At 51.2% G+C, this 20,422-nt stretch overlaps 5 protein-coding genes across 5 annotated transcripts; 3 read left to right on the forward strand and 2 right to left on the reverse strand.

The window, feature by feature from the left end:
- Positions 1-566: 566 nt before the first annotated feature.
- Positions 567-1,474, forward strand: IAR55_002439 (uncharacterized protein; the record flags this gene model as incomplete). The annotated part of the gene is made up of 4 exons (XM_066945552.1): positions 567-632; positions 780-885; positions 1,033-1,214; positions 1,400-1,474. The coding sequence occupies 4 exons, from the start codon at positions 567-569 to the stop codon at positions 1,472-1,474; spliced, it is 429 nt and encodes a 142-aa protein (XP_066804241.1).
- Positions 1,475-3,287: 1,813 nt separating this feature from the next.
- IAR55_002440 (uncharacterized protein) lies at positions 3,288-6,020 on the reverse strand (the record flags this gene model as incomplete). Its single annotated transcript, XM_066945553.1, has 17 exons — positions 3,288-3,416; positions 3,518-3,599; positions 3,680-3,753; positions 3,810-3,869; positions 3,940-4,162; positions 4,245-4,470; positions 4,555-4,726; positions 4,784-4,844; positions 4,904-5,007; positions 5,072-5,150; positions 5,215-5,252; positions 5,345-5,415; positions 5,481-5,506; positions 5,588-5,653; positions 5,721-5,729; positions 5,782-5,841; positions 5,908-6,020. The coding sequence occupies 17 exons, from the start codon at positions 6,018-6,020 to the stop codon at positions 3,288-3,290; spliced, it is 1,593 nt and encodes a 530-aa protein (XP_066804242.1).
- Positions 6,021-8,055: 2,035 nt separating this feature from the next.
- Positions 8,056-9,440, forward strand: IAR55_002441 (uncharacterized protein; the record flags this gene model as incomplete). Its single annotated transcript, XM_066945554.1, has 5 exons — positions 8,056-8,224; positions 8,324-8,405; positions 8,477-8,579; positions 8,714-9,098; positions 9,271-9,440. 5 exons carry the CDS (start codon positions 8,056-8,058, stop codon positions 9,438-9,440), a joined length of 909 nt encoding a protein of 302 aa, XP_066804243.1.
- Positions 9,441-10,043: 603 nt separating this feature from the next.
- IAR55_002442 (uncharacterized protein) lies at positions 10,044-16,248 on the reverse strand (the record flags this gene model as incomplete). The annotated part of the gene is made up of 13 exons (XM_066945555.1): positions 10,044-10,206; positions 10,280-10,343; positions 10,421-11,561; positions 11,624-12,311; positions 12,363-14,091; positions 14,149-14,192; positions 14,254-14,618; positions 14,668-14,777; positions 14,823-15,310; positions 15,365-15,538; positions 15,598-15,608; positions 15,684-15,945; positions 16,157-16,248. 13 exons carry the CDS (start codon positions 16,246-16,248, stop codon positions 10,044-10,046), a joined length of 5,331 nt encoding a protein of 1,776 aa, XP_066804244.1.
- A 915-nt stretch (positions 16,249-17,163) lies between these two features.
- Positions 17,164-19,299, forward strand: IAR55_002443 (uncharacterized protein; the record flags this gene model as incomplete). The annotated part of the gene is made up of 10 exons (XM_066945556.1): positions 17,164-17,180; positions 17,246-17,309; positions 17,365-17,512; positions 17,566-17,591; positions 17,646-18,071; positions 18,117-18,245; positions 18,400-18,463; positions 18,520-18,610; positions 18,663-18,714; positions 18,769-19,299. 10 exons carry the CDS (start codon positions 17,164-17,166, stop codon positions 19,297-19,299), a joined length of 1,548 nt encoding a protein of 515 aa, XP_066804245.1.
- Between the last annotated feature and the right edge of the window lie 1,123 nt (positions 19,300-20,422).

Genomic DNA, 20,422 nt, shown 5'->3' on the forward strand with positions numbered 1-20,422 from the left:
GCCTATCATTTCACCATGTGGGTCCAGAGCAAGTCCGCTGTCGAATTGAGAGATATTCGTAGAGGGGTGTATCGGGCAAGCGATAACTCATATGCCCTGTACCAGCTGTGCCAAAGTAGTCATGCTCGTCCTTCAAAGGCCAGAACCGGCTAACTTGACGAACGAGAACCGAGCAACGTGGTCGCCTCGTGTATATCCTCACCGGTCTATGCCAATGACAATCAGGCACGTCAAAGCAAATCGTCGTCATCGTCATCGTCATTCCTTTTTTGTACGTTGGTGGGATGGAATGTCCAAGCCAAGCCAGGCAGCCGCGCCCATCCAGCCAGCCATCCAGCCAGCCAGCCAGCCAGCCAGAAGGACGGACGGGCAGAAACGGCGCATGGTGGTGACGATGTGATGTCATTGGACCGTCTCTGTCATGGGATCGCCCGTTCTTGAGCGGATGAGGAGGATTTGTGGGTATTCATGGTGATTTCAATCTGGCATCAACATCAACATCATTCTCGTTCAATCCATCACTTCTCATCTTCTGTGACAACCAATAAACTTGCACAACAAGCACCATGTCTTTCATCCGCGTCGCAGCTCGTCAACTCCCTCGATCGGGACCCCAGACTTCCCGTACTGCTGTGAGTATGGAAGGTACTGTGCCTCGCTTCCGGCGACGCTACCATCCCATGGATACTGTCATTGGATCTCATCCCGTGGAGTGACAGACAGCTGTCGTAGCGACTTGTGGCTGACGTGATTCTGCTTTTGTTTTCCGTCGATCTCAGCGAAAGTACGCGACCCAAGTCCCTCCGACAGTCAACACCCCTCCTCCCGGTGGCGTGAAGAGCACACCTTACCCCCCTCCCCCTCCTCAGAGTAACGGTGGCAGCAGTGAGTGTGATGACGTTCTTTTGACAATTCCTGGGCTTCCCCCCCCCCCCTCCCTCACTCTCTCTCTTCTGAAACTACATGCTCCACTAGCCTTGAAAAGGTTAAACTGAGGAACCAAGAGACTGACTCGACATCCATGTTCTCCAGACATGCTTATGTACGGTGCCGGTGCTGCCGCCCTCGTCGGACTCGGCTACTATTTCTTCGGCACCGACTCGACCAAGTCCCAAGCCAAGGGCTATGCCGCTCACGCCGAGGGCAAGGCTAGGGGTATGGCCGACCAGGCAGAGGGGTCTGCGAAGGGGTTCATGAGCCAGGCAGAGGGTAAAGTGAGTAACGCCTTGTGCCTCGCATAGTCGCTAGAGATAGACGGAGCCAATAGTGGTTTCTTGACTGATGCGACGTCCGGGACGATGGAGGCCAGCCATGAGAACCGACGTCATGGGATGAAAGGGGGAGATAACAGGGAGATGATCACTTTCGAGTTGATGCTGACGAAACCATCACCAATCAGGCAAGTGAGCTCTCCGGCAAGGCCAGAGGAGAGTACGAGCAGATGAAGGGAGAAGTCAAGAAGGCTTTCAAGTAGTTACAGTTTGATACTGGCCATTGTAGCATGAAATTGGAGGGCAAAGTCCAGAGATGATGTAAAGAGTGTAAGGTATTGTATCAACCAATCAACCGTATCGACACGCTGCCCAAACAGGCGGGCGGTTGTTCGTTGGCCCCACTGGCAGTTCCTGTCAATCTAACGTCTCGCATCGTCCTCAAACAGTAAGAATTGGCTGAAATGGTGATATGCCTGGTCAGCTGCAGTGACGTAGACTGTCTCCTGCTGTTCTCACTCCTTTTGACCGTTGCATGGGTACTGATACAGACGATAACAACACCTTACTCGTGGCAAACGTGTTTCCTGACACACCTCTGATGAGCCCGTTCGTGTCCAACTTCATCTCTGTAAAGATCCGCCATCATCTTCCAGGTATCATCCGATATCGATATTTCCTGCTGTCCCATCCTTGCTCCTCTCTTCCAGCTGTGCTAATCCTACGTAGCGAAATTACAGCTCACCCCAGGAACCCTTCAAAGCCTGTCTGTCGTCTGGTAGTGAAGAAGCGGAGCGATGAAAGAATAAAAGGGGGATCGGGAACGCCGCTCACGGTCAAACGTCTTCTGCAAAGTGGAAAACGTCACACATGGAATGTCGGCCACATGAGAGCTGGGCAATCTCGTCCCATGCCGCGCGCCTGGGACCTGTCTTGGCTGGCGCGGAGAGGGCGACGGCGGCGATATTTACCCAAGAGAGCTTGTTCGCTATCATGGGTGATATCCGATTCGTCAGTGTGGGATTGGACAGAGTCGTCAGAGTCGTCAGAGTCGTCAGAGCGGAATGGTGATTGTAGAAATTTTGGGAGTTGGGAGCTCGGAAGAGAAACGACGATGTGAACAGTAGATAGATGTTGAGCGACAAAGTGAGAAAGTCGCACGAACATCTTGAGCAATCCAGTCTTATATATCACCTTCAACGACGTAGCGGTGCTTCCTGTCCTTGGACAGAGAGCGATCAAACCGTTGAGGTAACTTAGTGTCGAAGGGCGAGATCATGTTTCTCTGCTCTTGAGGCACTGTCACCACGAAATATCTTTCGTGAGCACCCGTCGACCGTCACGTTGCGCGAGACCGAGTCGGAATGACATGGTGGTTCGTGCGAATGTCAGGTGCAAGGGGTTCAGTAGGCGCAGGTGGTAGTGTTTGCGGGTGGAGGAGACGCGGCACTGAGTGGGACGGTCTGGCAGTCCGTCAGTCCGTCAGTCAGAGAGAAGTCTCGATTGACGGAAGATTCGTCGTTGAGCGAGCGAGTTGACAATCGTACAAGTATGGAGTCTCAATGTAACTTATTTGAAGGAGTACCGAGTAAGAACAGCGAGCAAGCAAGTAAGTAAAGCAGATCGGAACAAGGCCAGGTCGATAAATACGTACTGAGCATACACATTACAGTCGTCTTGTGTCACTGTCACTGCCACTGCGGACTGTGATGAGTGATCGACTGGAGCGCAGTCAGTCACACACGCACCCACACCCACACCCACATCAACACACGCTCGCCCACGTCCAGACAACCCCTCCTTTCGATCTGTTCACCCCCAACGTCGAAAGGAACCCTTCATCACACCGCGCACGACGCAAGATCCTCCTCATTCCCATCATGCAAACCGGAACAGTGGGTCAAGTACGATCTACATTTCTAATATTTCCAACATATCTCGTATATATTATTTAGCTACCCAGTAGAAAAGCTGGATGAACAGCTCTACTTTCCCATATACTGTCGTTCCTTTTCCCGTCATATCGCACATAAGTGTCGTTGAGGCACTGCCACCGTCATCAAGCGCCCCGCAACATCACATATCCGGCTTGATCTCCTCCCTCTCTTCTGCAGACAAGTTGCTTCTCGGTCCATCGTAGTATCGCTTTCCGTGAGCATAGTACCAGATGAGGGAGAGAGCCATGACTGCGATCGTAATCGGTGCCTAGGTTGAAAAGAGATTGTAAGCGATGAGCCAAAATCTGAACGATAAAGGAAGACCAGAACCGGATCCAAGGAGATGATGAACAGACAGAAACGACTCACAGAATAGTTGAAGGTGTTCCAGGTGAGAGGATAAGTCGCAGGGAAAGCGAGGATGGTGACTTCGAATAATGTCCAAAAGAACCTGCAAGGTGCCAACGGTCTAGAGTCAGCGTGGTTCCTCGAGTATGATCGTGCAATCTCGAACGAGGGCAAACCACTGACATGATAACGTTGACATACAGACCCCAACCACGCATGAAGAAGGGGCCAGGGGTGAACTTGACCTCCGAATGACCCTGCAGGACAGAAGTCAGCAGTGTAGCCGCAAGCAATCAGACCATTCGTCACTCACGTCGAAGATCCTTCTGCAGACAACAGGGATCAAGTATGACAGATCGAGAGCGACAGCGCACTGAGGAAGGATTTCGCGATCAGAGTCGAGCTGACAGGTGATTACCTGACTTCGCGATGAAGTCACTCACCATGCTGAAAATAGCATTGACAGCAGTCAAGCTCGCGAAGGACAAGACGCCCATGAGGACACTGATGAACACAACGAACCAGACGGCGATGACGGGCGTCCTGGTGGTTTTGTTGAGACGTCCGAGGAAACCTCGGTCGGGGAAAGCACCGTCTCTAGAAAAGGCAAAGACTGTTCGGGAGTTGGCTTGGAGGGCTGTTTGGACCGTGAAGGCGGCAACGAGGCTAGATAATCCGAACGGAGTGAATTTTGGAGAACGCAGGCGAAGTCATGGACGGTCTAGGAAAGCGATGAGATGTCACTCACCACACAAATGACCAAAGAACCATAGCTCCAGCCCTGCCCATGCGAAGATACATAATCCCGAGGAATGCATTCCCAGACGCTCCCGGAAGCTCGGTAACGTCACCAGCACAGACACAAAGGACGATGTTGAGGATCCATCCGATAGCACCGGTGTTGAGGACCGCAACGAAGATAGCGACGGGCGCGGCGATCGCTGCTCGGTGGACTTCCTCACTGATGTGAGCCGCTGTAACACTGCCAATCAGCAGCCATCCATCAAAAACACGTCCGCGTCAATTTTTTGGATAGATCAAGTAGCATCTGCACTCACCCGCATCGTAATCCGTCATGGTCCATTGAACCGAGAGTAGACCCATCATGACTGCCAGCCCATTACTAGGCCAGCCGGTCCCGTTGCTGACCTCGGTGAAGATGTAGCTTCCTGGGTGCATGTCGGCTCGAGGAGTGGTCGCGAGCAGAGTGATGATAATGATGATCGCGGACTGTGAGCGTGTCAGTCGTGATGACCCAAAGCGTCATGAGAAAACAGCAATATTCACGCCGATGTTGATGAAGACAAAGTATCGAGTCGTTCGAGCCAAGCCGGCAGTGGGCATGGAGCTGGAAGGGATGTCATCAGGAGGTGTTCCACATCCTGCTGAAAGTCTCGGGAGACTCACTTCAGGAGACCGTGCATGATGAGCAAAGCGGTAAACAGCAAGAACTGGTGCCAGTTCTGGATTACATAGTTCTCTCGGCACACGACCACCGCACCGAGGATCATCTATGCAGTGGCTATCAGTCACCGAAACCAAGCCGCATCTGCTGAGGGAAGACACTGCACTGACACCTGAGAGGCCCCATTCAGTCGAAGCGACACCGGCAATCTGACCCAAAATGTTGAGGTATCCAGTCACCCATCCGACACTGTCCATCGACCGTTACCCGTGAGCACGAGCCTGACTTGGCTTGAGCGAGTGGTAGCACTTACATGGGCCGATAAGATCGAGGAACGAGTTGAGCGGAAGCCTAAACACATTGGTACGTCAGTGACGGGCTTTTTAGAGTTTCGTGACATCGTCTTTTTTCTTGTTTTCCAGCAAGGACAGAATCCAACTCACGGTGTAGAGACCACCGGCGGTAGGATAGGCAGAGACGATCTCAGCGATGGAAGCTCCCAAGCTGATGTTCACTGTTCGCAGGACCGTGAGTCAGCTCTGAGCACATACATAGCAATCGATGGATTTGGACACGCACTGATTGATCCCGCGAGCCAACACCAACTACATAGCACATTGACACCAAGAGAGTCGTCAGTCTTTCCATCTTTCGCAGGGATTTTCACTGAATTTGAATATGCTCACACGACCGACGCTACACCGCCATATGTGAGCGGAGTGGTGAAAGTAGTAGCGATTGAGGCTGTCATTCTGCGGATCACTCGCATCAGTCTCCCTGCTAGGGCGAAGCGGAGCAAGAATCGTGATAGCGGCTCACCCCATGATACTGTTGAGATTGTCAGCGGCATCCTTTTGGAACGATGAAAACGCAGACTCGCCTCATCGCGAAACTGAATGTCTCGAGATTACCGAACTCTCTGATGAACTCGGATTTGTATCTGATATCCCATCCATCATCAGCTGGTCTGTCGCCCTTTCCAAGAACGAGGTGAGAAGAGACCCACCCAAGCTTGGCGAGGAGGGCATCATCGTCGACAGTCTCCGTGCTGGGACTACTGATCAATTCTCCCACTCTGGCCTCGTCTGATGGTTGGCCATATTTCTCAGAGTCGGACATGTTGACTGGTGATTATTGTCAAGGGCGTCGATGAAAGGTAAATCAAGACGATGATGGAGATGACACTGCGAAGTGAAAGATAATGAATTGGGAGTTGGCTCGGTCGTTCCTTCCTCCCGGTTGTCTGTCTACCGCGTGGAAGAGTCGGATGGGAAATGTGGAAAAGAGAGGGGCACCTTATCTCTCGCAAATGGGGAGCGCTCCGTCACAGCGCAAGAAGGAAAATGGTCGTCCGTGCACCTCGCAGGCCATTCACGTACTTTATGTTCTCCCCCCCTCATCGCTCGTTGTTGTAACTAGCTCGCTTCGCTGCTTCGCTAGACCCACCGAAAAGCTTTTCTTTCTTTTTCTCCCCCTCTGTTCCTCGATGATTCCGCTTCTGACGGGGGAAAGGGAACAGAAAAGCACACCATTGCGACGAGAGTGACACGAGCCTTCATGATCTCTCAGGGACACGAGAGCGATTATACAGTTCCTGGTCCTGATCTCAGGGTAACAGGTAGGTAGCACGGGGGAAACGTGTGTTCTGCTGAGATCCCCCTCTCTTGGCACAACGATCATGTTCTCAGGTACTACTGCTACTCCAGTACCGCTTCACTTGCCACTCGGACATGTTATCATCGATGGAGAGGATAGCGGCAAGGCGGATATTCTCTATAGGTACAACGACAGCTCCCCATCACTGCCCTGAGGAGACAAGACTCGTGTCAAAGCTGTGGTGCTCCAGTCGTGTCTCTCAATCCTGCATATATCTGTACTGTATTGTAATCTAGCATCCGCGCACTATCATCAATATCAGACAAGGACAAGTCTCGGATGTGAGACCCGTTGGATGAATCACCCGTTATCTCAATTGGATCAACAACAGTACGAGTAAGTCAGTACTTATACAGGCAAACGTCGCGAAAGCCGCGTCGCTGTGTGATTCAAGACCGAAATCGCCTCCTTCAATCAACACTCCAGTAGAGACTGAGCTGCGAAGAGGTATGTGGATACATCAGGAGGGGAGACAATACACGAAGCATGCATCAAGCCTCCGAGTTGCATCGACAGCAGTACTCTCATGCGGACTCTCCTTCCCTCTGGTCGCGGATAGCACAACGTCGTGTCGTCCGCTGGCAATCGGACATCAGCGAATCAGAAGGACGAGTGCCAACTCACCTGCGACTGTATGCTGATCACGAGCACGACATATCGTGTCTGCACGGTCGAGCAGTGTTTATGGGTCGGGCCAATCGCGCAGATCTTAGGCTTGTCAGGAAGGAATCGGTACTTCCCTCCACCATGACAACACCGTGCTCGCGCTCGCGCCGGGGGGCCTGCATGGACATCAGACTCCGATCAAAATGTGGATGTACTGTATTACTTGCAACATCAGCATCATCGTTGCAGGACTACACCATCAAGCACTGTCGACCCGTTCCAAGGGTCTCAGTCCGGTTTAGAGATCGGACCTTGCATCTACAGCAATATGCTTGGGATGTTCCCACAGATCTCCAATAAGGGTTTACCGAGAAAGAGACAGATCTTTAAGAGACACGTCGTCCCTCTCGGACGCCGAACAAAATACCAAGGGTCAAATACCCTTCCTGACCGTACCAAAAATAACTCGATGAAGCTGCATATAGCACGACACAGCATCAAATATACAGCATGGATATGAGAACGTCGAATCTGATCTGACTAACGTCCTGTCACTTATCTTCTTGCATAGCACAGGATCGATCGACTGGAGGAAGTGAGGACTGCCAAGCAAATCTCGGGGATCTTGATAACGAACGAGTCTGCGGTGACCGAGTAGATAGAAGCCCGGTTGGGTGTCGCTCTCACCAAGGAAGAAGAAGAAGACATATACAAGCAGAAGCACCACCTTGCCGACTGACCGAAGAGCACGCATTGCCCCATCCGCGCCATCTCAGAGGAGCATCACACTTATCCTCGCTATAAAACCAACCTCACCCACCCTACCCCTCACGTTTGATTTCCTTTTCCTCCTTTCCTTGTCCTCTCGTACAAGAGAGAACGATACCACGCAATGGCTCGCGAAAACTACGATCCCGAATCACCGTACGGTTACACGCCCACGGCCTGGGTGTGTATCCTCTTCATCGTCCTTTTCTCAGTATCCGGTGCGATCCACATCGGTCAAGCGATTTGGTTCAAATACTGGGTCATCTTCCCAACGCTTGCTATCGGTATCGCTCGTAAGTCCAAGTTCTGCGACCATTCTCACCCAAGTGGTGAAGTCCACGGTCCGCTGTGTACGATGTCGATTGCTGATCCGCGCATAATATCACGGATAGTCGAGATCATCGGCTGGGCAGCGAGATACTGGTCCAACCAGAATATACTCTACGATCCTCCTTTCCTCCAACAGATCATCACGTACGTTGATTACGTTGGTCGGGCATAATCCAACAACATAATGACGGTACTGACTTTCTACCGGTGATCAGCCTTATCATTGCTCCTGTCTTCTTCAGCGCATGGTGTTATACTATACTCGGATTGGGTATCAATCGATTGGGTCAACAGTATTCTTTCCTCCGACCGAAATGGGTATGTGTGTCATTCATTCCTCGATCGCGGTCACCACTACTCACCGACTGATCTCCCTCTGGTCCTCCTTGGTCTCGATCCTGAGGATTCTGGATGACAGAATGTCGGTGGCTGATGATCTGATTCGCAAACAGTATCTAGCCATCTTCGTGACGTGCGACATCATCTCCCTGATCCTCCAGGCAGTCGGGGGTGGCTGGGCGGCGTCAGCGTCTGATCCTATCCCAAAAACACCGACCAACATCATGGTAGGCGGTATCATCTTCCAGCTGGTCAGTATGGTCCTTTTCACCGCTCTCGCCTTCGACTTCATTCTCCGTGCGTCGAGCGGGAGACAGTGGAGACACCGTCAATCGGGTCCTTTCTCGGAGCAAGGACAAGGACGAGGACAGGGAGTGGGGGGCGGAAACCTGTTCCCAGAAGGAGAAGAGAAGATAGGTGAGGACAGAAGGGATACAAGGGGTTGGTGGTTCGTCATGGCTGGTACGGCGATCTGTAGTCTGATGATCATCATCCGAGGTGAGTAAAGGTCGCGAAGTCATGTCTTCCCACCCAACTGGACGTCACCATCCCATCTCACTTTACCTTGACTCCACTCTTTCCCCTGGACGAGACAAGCAGGGGCCGGGGACAAAGGTCACCCAATCCAATCCACAATCGGAGGTGTACACGCTGATTGATACAAAAAAAGGAGTATACCGTTCCATCGAGCTCGTCCAAGGATGGAACGGCTACCTGATCTCGCACGAAGTATACCAAGACACACTCGACGGTATACCCATGATCCTCGCCGTGCTCGCGATCAACATCTTCCATCCTGGCTTCTTCCTGCCGCGAAGACAAGGGTGGAAGAATGCTTAGGAGGAGCTGGTGGGCCCTGCGATGGAGGACGATAGTATGTGATCGATGGGGTTGTAGATCATGTACAGTACAGTACTCGTACAGTGTTTGTCGACAGAAAACGGACTGCATTTCAGTGGGTGATGTCTGCTGCTGCTACCAGACATCAAGAAAAGTGTCTCGTTCGCAACCTTGTTACTCAAGTCCTTGACGTTGCTATCGAAGAAACCTCGTAACACCAATCCATTGTATGAGATTCCCGGTACATTGCAGACCTCTTGGCGGTTTCCATGGCACTGTCTGGCGTCGTCGAAAACAGGAGGCAGGGTCAGTACTCGAGGTTTGCGCGTCGATGGGCCGCCTTCCGACACGAGCGACGATACTCGCAATTTCTGTATCCCATGAGAGATCTCCACAACTTCATACAGACATATCACGGGTATATTCGCACATGAATAGATATCACTCAAATGTCCAGGTTATCCTTGTTCTCTTCTACACACCGATCGACAAATCGACAAAACTCTATCATACTGTACGAGTACTATTCACAGAACCCAAATCCACCATTTAACCCCCCTGCACCTCAATCATACATCCCCCGCCCTCTTCTCCAGCTTGACGCTACGAATGTCTCAGAGGCGAAGTCTCTGGGTCAAACTGCGACAAGAGATGTTTGAGTTGTACCACGTCTTCTGTCCTGGGAGCACTGGACGAAGTGCTCGGCGTAAGCTTCGTTCCTGTTCCGCCTGATGCAGAATTATTCAGATCTTCCATCGCGAGCCAGCTGTGAGAGTCATGTCGCGTTAGTCCTGCTTGCTGCCCGCGTCTGTGAGGTGGGGATAGAACGGCGGACTTACTGGTCGAGTTGAGATCGGAGCGATTTGGCTTTTAATCTGAAGTGCGAATAAACAGCTTGTTCGTCTACATCACACAGTCCATTTGGCATCAGCACGATCGTCCTTGTTTGGATATCGCCAAATCCTGAATGTTCCACTCACAAGGAAACGGGCCCTTTTCACCCCTCTTCATACCCTCTTGCATCTTCTCCATCTGCTCCACCAAGAAATCCTTCTCATCCTGTTCATCCTCCAGCTGTCTTCTCAGATTTTCCACCTCCAACTCCAATGCTCGCACCCTCTTCGCCTTTGCAACATCCTGTGTTGGCGTTCCAATCCCTCCATTGCCATTGATCACGTTCTGTCTTCTCGAAGGTGTCAGAGGCGTGGCCTCGTTTAGTTTCTTGAGCTGATCAGACATATCCCTCCCTAAAGCGTCGTGAGACTGTTGTAATCCTCTCAACAGATCTTCACGACGTAGATTCTCGGTCGACGGTGTGGACGTTGTTCGCGCTGTCGAGAGCGCACGTTGAAGCTCCAAGAGTTCATCATTCAGTCTTCGATTTTGATCCATGACAGCGCGGTGTTCCTGTTCTAATCGAATCAAATCATCCTGTGCTCGGGCATACTTCGCTTCTAGCCGACTTGAACTTGCCAGAGTAGACGTCGAAGCTTGTCTTCGTTGATCTTGCAGATCTTTTTCGAGCGAAGCTATTCTGGTCTCCAACACTCGCCTAGTCTTCCTTTGGTCGTCAAGCGTTTGGACCGCATCTTTCTCTTCGGCAGATAACGAAGCCCTAGCTGATCTGGCCTCTTTGCTTTTCGAAGCTTTCAGCTTGTCATACTGCCTCGCTAGGTCTTCCAGATCTGCATTCAGTCGATTCCGATGCGTTTCAAGCGATTTCATCTGAGTGTTGAGCCGTTCGTTTTCCCTGACTTGCTCAGCAAGTTGTTGGTCGGTGAATTTCTTCGCTTTCTCCAGAACATGGTAGTGCTCAACGACCGTCTTATTCTCGCGACTGCGTAGAAGCTCGATCTCCTTATCCCTCGCTTTGATCTCCGAGGCAGCTTTGGCGAGATCTCTCTCAGCTTGTAAGCTAGCGTTTCGATGCCCAGCAAGCTCTTCTTGGTTGTTATGCAGCTCTTGCTCGAAGCGATGTCGCTTAGTACTTTCGTCTTGCAATTGTCGACTGACGTTGTCAAGAGATTTGGCCCAATTGGCTTTCTCCGATTCGATGTCCAGCACAGCATCTTCGAGTTCGTTGTACTCGTCTTGCAGACCTTGCATTCGCTTTTCGAGTGCCTGGTAGCGCATTTGCCGTCAGTCCATCACTCGCCGAAACACAACTTCCCCCTTGAACTCACGTCTCTGACTTGAAGATTGCTTCGGAGCTCATTTTCCGTTTGCGCCAGCTGCTCTCTCACCGCAGACAGTTCCATGTCCACCTTCCGCTTTCCAGTTTCTGCTTCGGTCACCTTTGCTTGCATCTGTCCCATCGCAACTTCTTTGTCCTTGAGCGCTGACTGTGCTGCTTTGAGTTCCCTTTGAGTAGCCGTATGACTCTGCTTTAGGGCTTCCACGTCAACTCTCAGCGTGTTGGCAAGCTGTTGAGCTGCATCCCTTTGATTGTCAAGAGATTTCTGTAGTTGTGCTACCTGTTCTCTCAAGCGACTCATTTCCTGTTCTCTCGATCGATCCGCTTCTTGACGTTTTGAGTCCTCGGAGGACTTGGCAGCCATGACTTTTCGTAGGTCATCCAACTCTTTTTCAACCTTCTGCCGAGCGACAACCTCCGCTTGTCTTTCGCTCTCACGAGTAGCAGCCTCCTGTCTCAAGCTATCGACCTTCACAGTTAAAGCGGTTTGGGCTTGAGCAATCGCCTCTTGTGCTTTGATGCTGTCCGCTTTCTGTGACTCGAGGTGTGACAACTCCCGTTGCTTGCTGGCGATGGCCGATTCGTGACGTTTGACAGTTTGTTGAAGTTCGTCGTACTGAACTCTGATACGGCGCATTTCTTCGGTGATGGCAGACAGCTGAGAGTTGCCGGATTCCCTGCACTCGACGTATCAGCAGATGTCATGATATGCCCCTTTCAGCACTCACGCTTTACCTCGCTCCAATTGCAGCCTCTTTTCCATTTCCTGCGCATTGGCGTCCGCTCGATCTTTGGCCCTTCTCAAGGCTTCCTCCTTCTGTCCCACATCCCTCTTCAAGTCCTCGACCTTCCTAGCCAAATCCTGCTTCTCCTGCTCCAGCTTCGAATATGTTGACGAGCGTTCTTTCGAGTCTTTCAACAGTTCAGCCTCTCGTTTTTGCCAAGCGAACCCCTGCTTCTCCAACATAGCAGTTTGCGCCACCAAGCCTTCGAAGTCGGCCTGCACTCTAGACAATCGATGTTTCGCCGCCTCAGCTGCGTTGACAGCGCGCTCTCTCTCCCCATCAAGGAGATCGATATCCTCTTCCAGGTTCTTGACCTTGTCCTCCAACTCGGCTTCGCGAGCTTTCGAACGTTGGAGCATAAGGTCCTTCTCTAAGCCCAATTCTCGCTCAGAAGTAAGGTCAGATTCGACCTTTGTCTTCTCCGCTACTAAAGCTGCTTTAAGCTCCTCCAGTTTCTTCTTCTCCTGCTCGTCTCTCTCCGCCCGCTCCTTCGCCATTGTTAGCTCGGCCTGTTTTCTGACCAACTCGTCATCTGTTCGAGTCGCAGCGAGCAGTGGGCGAACCTTCACGTAGAGCGACCACCAGGGCCAGTCTCGGAGTTGCAGGTACACTCTCGCATTTCGCTGGATAGTTCGAACCGCTTGAGCTCGATTTATAAGCTTCAGTATTCGTCTCCGAGCGACGTACATTCGCGCAGCAGACTGGAATCGTCGGAATAGGTCGGTGAGGAGGTTGTCGCGTCGTTCTTCAAGCTCAGCTAGAACACCCGCTTTGAAAAAGATTTTGGTGGCACCGATCTTATAGAATTGCTTGTCCAGATCCAGAGCTTCTGCGATCCGCTCCGCCACTTTCCTGCCATCCATATACCCTTTGGGTATGACACCCGGAGTGAGTACTTCGTATCGTTGCCGGAACTCAGCGAAGGAGTGTCGATTAGGATAACCTAGACGTGCTATCCTGATACCTTCAAGAACACCGTTGCAGCGCAATTGATCCAGGACAAGATTAACGTCCACTTGGCCTGGCTTCTTCTCCGAATTAGGGACGATACATCTCACGAAGTGCGGTTGGGTTGTCGATAGTTGCTTCATGAGCTGTCCGAGTTGTTCTTTGTGACGTTGTCCGACAGTTCGGAATGCTCCTCGCTTGACCTTTCTGTGAACACCAACAGCCGCTGTTTCTTCTGAATATTCCGAAAACAGTGTCGCGATTGAGGGAATCTCAGACTGAGCAAGCAATCTTGCAACAGCTTCGTTAATCGGGTCCTTATTCTTCTCCAACCATCCCGTTGTGCGGTATTCGACATGTCCAGCGTAATGCTTGACCACAAAACCTGCGCCGAATCGAGTCGCTTTGAATTTTGCAGATCCGGGATGTAGAGGACTAGCACCTCTAGGTGTCTCCCACAAGTTCTGGACCTTCTCCGTGAAGGTGAGATCAGTCGCTTTGGGCATGATACATTCCTCGTCGAGCAATGAGAGAATGCCGATGGGTTGGGAACTCTCTATCAGCTCGATAGTGGGTTGCAGGTCTAGACCAAAGTTGACGTAATCCCATTCGATACCCTCTCGAGCGTACTCTTCCTGCTCAAGAGTGAACATATGGAAGTTGAAGAATTGCTGAAGTTTCTCATTTGTGAAGTTGATCAACAGCTGCTCGTAGCTGTTTTCGACTGCGATGCACAGATCAGCGGATGCGCCTGCGGGATACACCTCGAAGTAAGACCCACCGAAGATCTCAAAACCAGCGATATCCAATACACCAATCGACAGTCTGAAAAGAGTACGCAAATTGTCAGCTCCTGGGTTGTCGATGCCAACATGCCGTCACTCACGCCTTTGGGCTTGGTCTGTCCAATGCTGTGTTGATCCGGTCTACCATTTTACCAAACGTCCTTTCATACATGAACTTGCAAAGAGCACCTAACTCATCTTCAGCCTGTTTTTTCGTCCGAGCATTCGTCACCCATTCCCTGCCTGCTCTGACTTTCGGTTGCAAGACGGACTTCGTGAATTCCTTGACAGAGATGCCCAGGAGGTGACAAATCCTGTCTGCTGTTGGCTGCATGTCTGGTGGGAGGTATGCCTGGTCTGTTGCGGAGCCGGTGAGTAGGAGGTTGCCGATGTGCAAGATGACGGCGGGGATCCGGAAGAGTTCGAATTGTTCGGAATTTGTGAACCCGACCACACCCAGAGCGTCCTAAGTTGTATGTCAATACAACGAAGAGCAGCCAGCCTGAATCACCGACCTTCAGCAAGCGCCATTCCGAGAGGTCATTCACTCCATCGATCTGTAGTCGAGTCTTCTTCAAGAAGTCGTATTTATCCGGAGCACTCTCGAGCAGCAATCGATCTTCACCTGGTATCAGCGATTCCGTCTCTAGTGATCCACATTATCACTTACCAGCGAGTCCTGCCTCTTCGGCTCCTTTCAATAGCTGATAGAAAACATGAAAATTTCTCTCTCCCTCCGCTCTAGCCGTTACCCTGCTCTTCTCCAATAGGTACCAGTCTATATTCGCACCTGCGATAGCTCCAGTTGGCGAAAAGAAAATCCTAATGAACTTGCCGAATCGACTGGAGTTGTTATTTCTCATTGTCTGCGCATTACCGAATGCTTCTAGTATAGGATTTGCTTGTAAAATCTGTTGTTCTAATAGACCGAGGGCTGGATCCGTGGATTGGACGATAGCTGATATGTCCTCTGCATCTTTGCCCTTGAAGCTTGATGATCGAGGTAGACCAGAAGCGGGAGGTTGAGATAGTGATTTAGAACGAGACAGAGACGATGAGGAAGCCTCAGATTGGGAGGAGACTGTGCCGGACGCAATGGCGGCCAGGTACTGGATGACCTTCTTGGTGTTCTCGGTCTTACCAGCCCCAGACTCTCCCCTACAATATGAAATTCAGTACAGAAGAAACTTCGAAGGAGTAGGAACAACTCACGTGATGAGGATACTCTGACTCTCCCTCTCTTCGCCAATCTGTTGCCAAGCCCTCTCTGCGACCGCGAAAATATGGGGAGGATTCTCTTCTCTCCGTCGTGTACGATACTGAGCGATGATGCGAGGAGTATAGATTGGTAACGGGCGATAAGGATTGAGCGATATAAGAAACAGACTTAGGAACAAACCATCAGCTAAATCCTCTTCGCATAGGTTGGAATTTGCTTTGCTCACCCAGAGTATGTCTACCAATATTGCGATTCAGACAACATGTTGTCAGTTTCGGTACGATATTCATATCAAGCTCGGTCAACACTCACGTAGATACTTCCTGATCCATATCTCATTCTGACATTATTGATCACGCTTGCCTCATTCAAATGCGTCAGGTCTGCAATGTCCTCGACTCCGTCGAACTGTGGTGGGTTCATCGGACTCAATTGGTATAGCGGAACGGTCTTCACTTCTCCTGTGGTTGATACCTGGACCTCGGCAGTTGTTTCCGGAGAGCATTCGTCGCCTGACTGCGAGCGGATCCAACAAGGTAAGAACCCTTCCGTGGCATCAGGAAGCCACATCCGTCTGCGTGCGAGAGAGGCAGGAGATTCGTATAGATATTCGGCAGGGTGAAGCGATGATAGTCGAGCGGAGGAGGCAGTCGGTGTCATGGCGCAGTGCGGTAAGTTGGCAAAGGACAAATATGGTGAAAAGGTTCAGTGTGGAGCAGTAATGGATTGAACCAACGTGTCATGGTGAGTGAACTGTCTTCAACTGATTATGAATGACCACTGACCTCTTCTCATTAAACTCGGCCTGCGCCGCTGCCACGGCTGCTACATCCCTATTATCCCTGTTCACTCTCCTCAGGAGGTTGGCTGGGTCCATGATCGGTCAGGAGCAGGAGGATCCCAGGTACGGTCACACGTTTCGAGACGGCGGAATGTGTGCCCGACCGCGGGAGAGCCGAGAAATACGTGTATGATCGTCGAGCAAAAGCCTTAGACGATTGTTGCTGTTGATGAGATGATGGAAAGGGAGTCGACAGACCGATATATCTATGTAAAATACGCAGCAACAAGCGAATCAGCTCCGACCAGCTCTCACAAGTGGTGCGCCGCGATGAGCTGTCCGTAGGCAAGTATGATGCCCAGTGTCGATTGCGTCGTATGTGCTGTGTGGATTGATGTTGAAACGAGCATTATTGACCGTGTTGAACCTCTGTTGTTTCTCCTCGTGGTGGTGAGGAGACGCGTCAAGATTGCCATCCCCCTAAAATCAAAGGTGCCACACCCGAGATATATCCGATAAGGTGTGTCGGCAATAATTCTCACGTGGTCCTATCGTTGTCCACCGTTGCATTCCTCCACTACCGGCTGCCAGCTTCCACCGTTGTTCGTCTTCTTCTCTTCCTCTCTTTCTCTTCTCTGCTCAAATTCCTCACTCCATCACTCCGCTCTACAACACAGTCCCGACAAGACGCTCGTCTATTCAATCATACAGTACGAGTAAATACAAGTCATACAGCCGCGCACGTCACACACCTCTCGCCGGTGACTACCAACCCATCAGTCAATCGAATAATCAATCCTACCGCGACTGAGTTGACTGGACCGACTAACACTATTGCTGCATCCCATTCCCTCTTGATCCAGCCGGTGCGCAAGCCAACGACTACGTATTTATTTCAGTAGTCACTTTGTGCTGTCAAACGCCTTATCCTTTGTCAATCTTCCCCATTACTTTCACCAATTAGAAGTCGACCCCACATCACCCCCCTCCGCCTTTCCTACGGCTACAAACATGGCCTCCTCATCAACGTAAGTGATGGATGTCAGTGATCCCGGTGGAGCCCGCAGAATACTCACGGGCGGCTTTGTACTAGATCAAATCAAGACTGGAAGAAGGGTCTCGTAGCCCCTCCCAAGGACTACCGACCACAAACCGAGGTGAGTATCGCTTTGTACGGCGTCGTCCAGTGTATCGCTAACAACAAGTGAGTAGGATGTCACGGCCACCGAGGGCTCCTCATTCGATGACTTTGATCTCCGTCGAGAACTCCTGATGGGTATATACACCGCTGGCTTTGAGAGACCAAGTCCTATTCAAGAACAAGCTATTCCTATGGCATTGACGGGGAGAGATATCCTTGGTGCGCGACCCCATATTTGTATAGGGGCCCTTGTACTGACTAGCAGAGTGTAGCGCGTGCCAAGAACGGTACTGGAAAGGTAAGTGTCTCGACGGGGCTATAAGTGCAGCAGCTGATTTCCAACTTATTCTAGACCGCGTCATTCATCATTCCTACACTCAATCGAATCAACACTTCCTACTCCCACATCCAAGCTGTCCTGCTTGTCCCTACCCGAGAGCTCGCCCTTCAAACGTCCCAAGTATGCAAAACCCTCGGTGCTCACATCCCCAATCTACAAGTTATGGTGACAACTGGTGGTACTACGTTACGTGACGATATCCTCCGACTTCAAGAACCTGTTCATATCCTGGTCGGTACCCCTGGTCGTATTCTTGACCTTGGTGGAAAAGGTATCGCAGATCTGAGAAAATGTGGCATCTTTGTTATGGACGAGGCCGATAAGTTGTTGAGTGAGGAGTTCACCCCTGTCATTGAGCAACTGTTGGCACTGTGCCCTCGAGAGAGACAGGTCATGCTATTTTCTGCTACGTTCCCCTGGACCGTCAAGGAGTTCTCTGTAGGTCACACTGACGTCTCGTATCTTTCGCTGACTGTCGAGCAGGATCGTCACATGGTTCAACCTTTCGAAGTCAACCTCATGGACGAGCTTACCTTGAAAGGTGTCACTCAATACTACGCATATGTCGAAGAGAAGCAGAAAGTTCACTGTCTCAACACACTGTTCTCCAAGGTATGTTGCGCCTCCGTCCGACTGAGCTGACAATCAGTTACAAATCAACCAATCTATCATCTTTTGCAACTCTACCAACCGAGTCGAGCTTCTCGCGAAGAAGATCACAGAGCTCGGCTATTCATGTTTCTATTCTCACGCCAAGATGCTACAGGCGCATCGAAATCGCGTCTTTCACGATTTCCGAAACGGCATGACACGAAACTTGGTCTGTTCAGGTGAGTTCCTGTTCGAACGACCGCCACGGATGAAATCACTGACTATCTATGCATAGACCTCTTAACACGTGGTATCGATATCCAAGCAGTGAACGTGGTCATTAACTTTGACTTCCCTCGTACGGCAGAATCTTATCTTCACCGAATGTAAGTCGTGGGGAGTACTTGTTCCGTTCACTTCGCTGACTCTTTATTCAAGTGGGCGTTCCGGCCGTTTTGGTCATCTTGGTCTCGCTATCTCCCTCCTCACCGTGAGTACTGTATGATGATGCCTGAGTCTCAGGAATGTTGATGTCTTGTTTCAGCTCGAAGACAGGCACAATCTATACCGTATCGAATCTGAACTGGGCACTGAAATTGCTCCTATCCCTGCTGTCATCGACCCCGTCCTATACGTAGCACCGAGTGGTGTTCCCGACGAGCCATCTCCACCCTCTAGGCCGGCGGCTGTGTCGAGGTTATCTGTTCCTGCAAAACCTGCTGCGCCTTCCACGACCTATCAGCAGACACCCTCCATACAGAACTCACAAGCTCCGTCAGTCTCTCAAGAACAAGGCTCCGCGCAATCAACAGCCCAATCGGGTTCAGTCCGGGATCCCATTTCTCAACCAGGAGGCAATGGTCCTACTGGTGTCCGCCGACCCCCCAACAACAACAACAACAACGGACCAAGACCTCCCAACAACGGTGGACGAGGCGGCCAACCCGGCCAAGGTCAAGGGAGAGGTGGTCAGCCTGGAGGACGTGGAGGACGAGGCGGTGCTCGTGGGGGCCGAGGGGGACAACCAGGGCAGCAACAGCCCACTAGCGGAACGCCCTCGGTGACCAGAGCTTAGGTCATGGTACTCGCTAGGAGTCTTGGAAAGGGGGGGAGCAATGAGTCAAATGAAAGGGCGAGGTCATGTGTGGGGAAATGTTCCGGAGGAGCAAACTCGGGTGACGAGTGGGGATGGCGCGGGACTGAGCTGTCCTCAGTGTTCAGAGGATAGTGGCCACGAGATTCAACTCTCAACGGCGTCAGGAGAGAAGAGGAGGACGGTGGATGTCTTTTTTTATTCGTGCTAACACATCCCTCTTGTACATCTTGCGCCTCGTCCAGTGGTGTGAGATCGTCATGCATGGTTGTGGTGCGACTTGCATGCGTGTGAGTGAGAGCTTGTGTCCAACCACTCGGTCAAAGTCGTTGTCGAGGTCTCAAGAAAGGACGAAGCAAGACTGCTCAGTTACTGTGCATGCAATGGAGCTAAGCATCATCCCCTAGCGGGAGATGAGCATGAGGTGCATTGGTTAGATGATTTCCTGTGTACTGACTGACGTGACACGACAGGTCTGATCTGAACGTATACTCTGATTTGACGAGAAGTGATGAAGCCCTGATATGGATTCCTAATCTTTCCTAATCGGGGGCCAGGCGGCAATGGGCAATGGGTAATGAATCAGGTCCGAGCGTTTGTAATTGGTGTATTTCCGGGTAAAGCCTGTGCCCTGTTGAACCGTGAGTCAGACCACCAGACAGACACACACACACACCGCGTTGGACAATCAATGTCTTCTGTCTGTCTGTCTCTCTCTCTGTCTCTCTCTCTGTCTCTCTCTCTCTGTGTGTGTACGTGTCTCATCAAAGGCAACTCGTTCTCCTCATCAATACCGCTATCCACTCCTATCGAGTCAAGCATCACCTCCGTAACCTATCCATTCTGGCCACCATATCTGTCACATCCACGTCTGCAACATTACCTAGGAACTCACTAACTTCGCCGTATCTTGCTCATAACCTACAACCTTGTTGCTCCTCGATACATCCTCACACCGCAACACGCTCTTAGCGAGCACAGTCGTCCTCTCAGATCAGATCACTGTTGCAGCATCACACCACACGCTGGTCATACAACCAACTCGCATAGGAAGATCCTTTCACTCATCAACCGTCCTCATTTACACACTCGATATCATACAGAC

This window comes from Kwoniella newhampshirensis, chromosome 4 (assembly GCF_039105145.1).
Source record: "Kwoniella newhampshirensis strain CBS 13917 chromosome 4, whole genome shotgun sequence".
NCBI classification, from domain to species: Eukaryota; Fungi; Basidiomycota; class Tremellomycetes; order Tremellales; family Cryptococcaceae; genus Kwoniella; species Kwoniella newhampshirensis.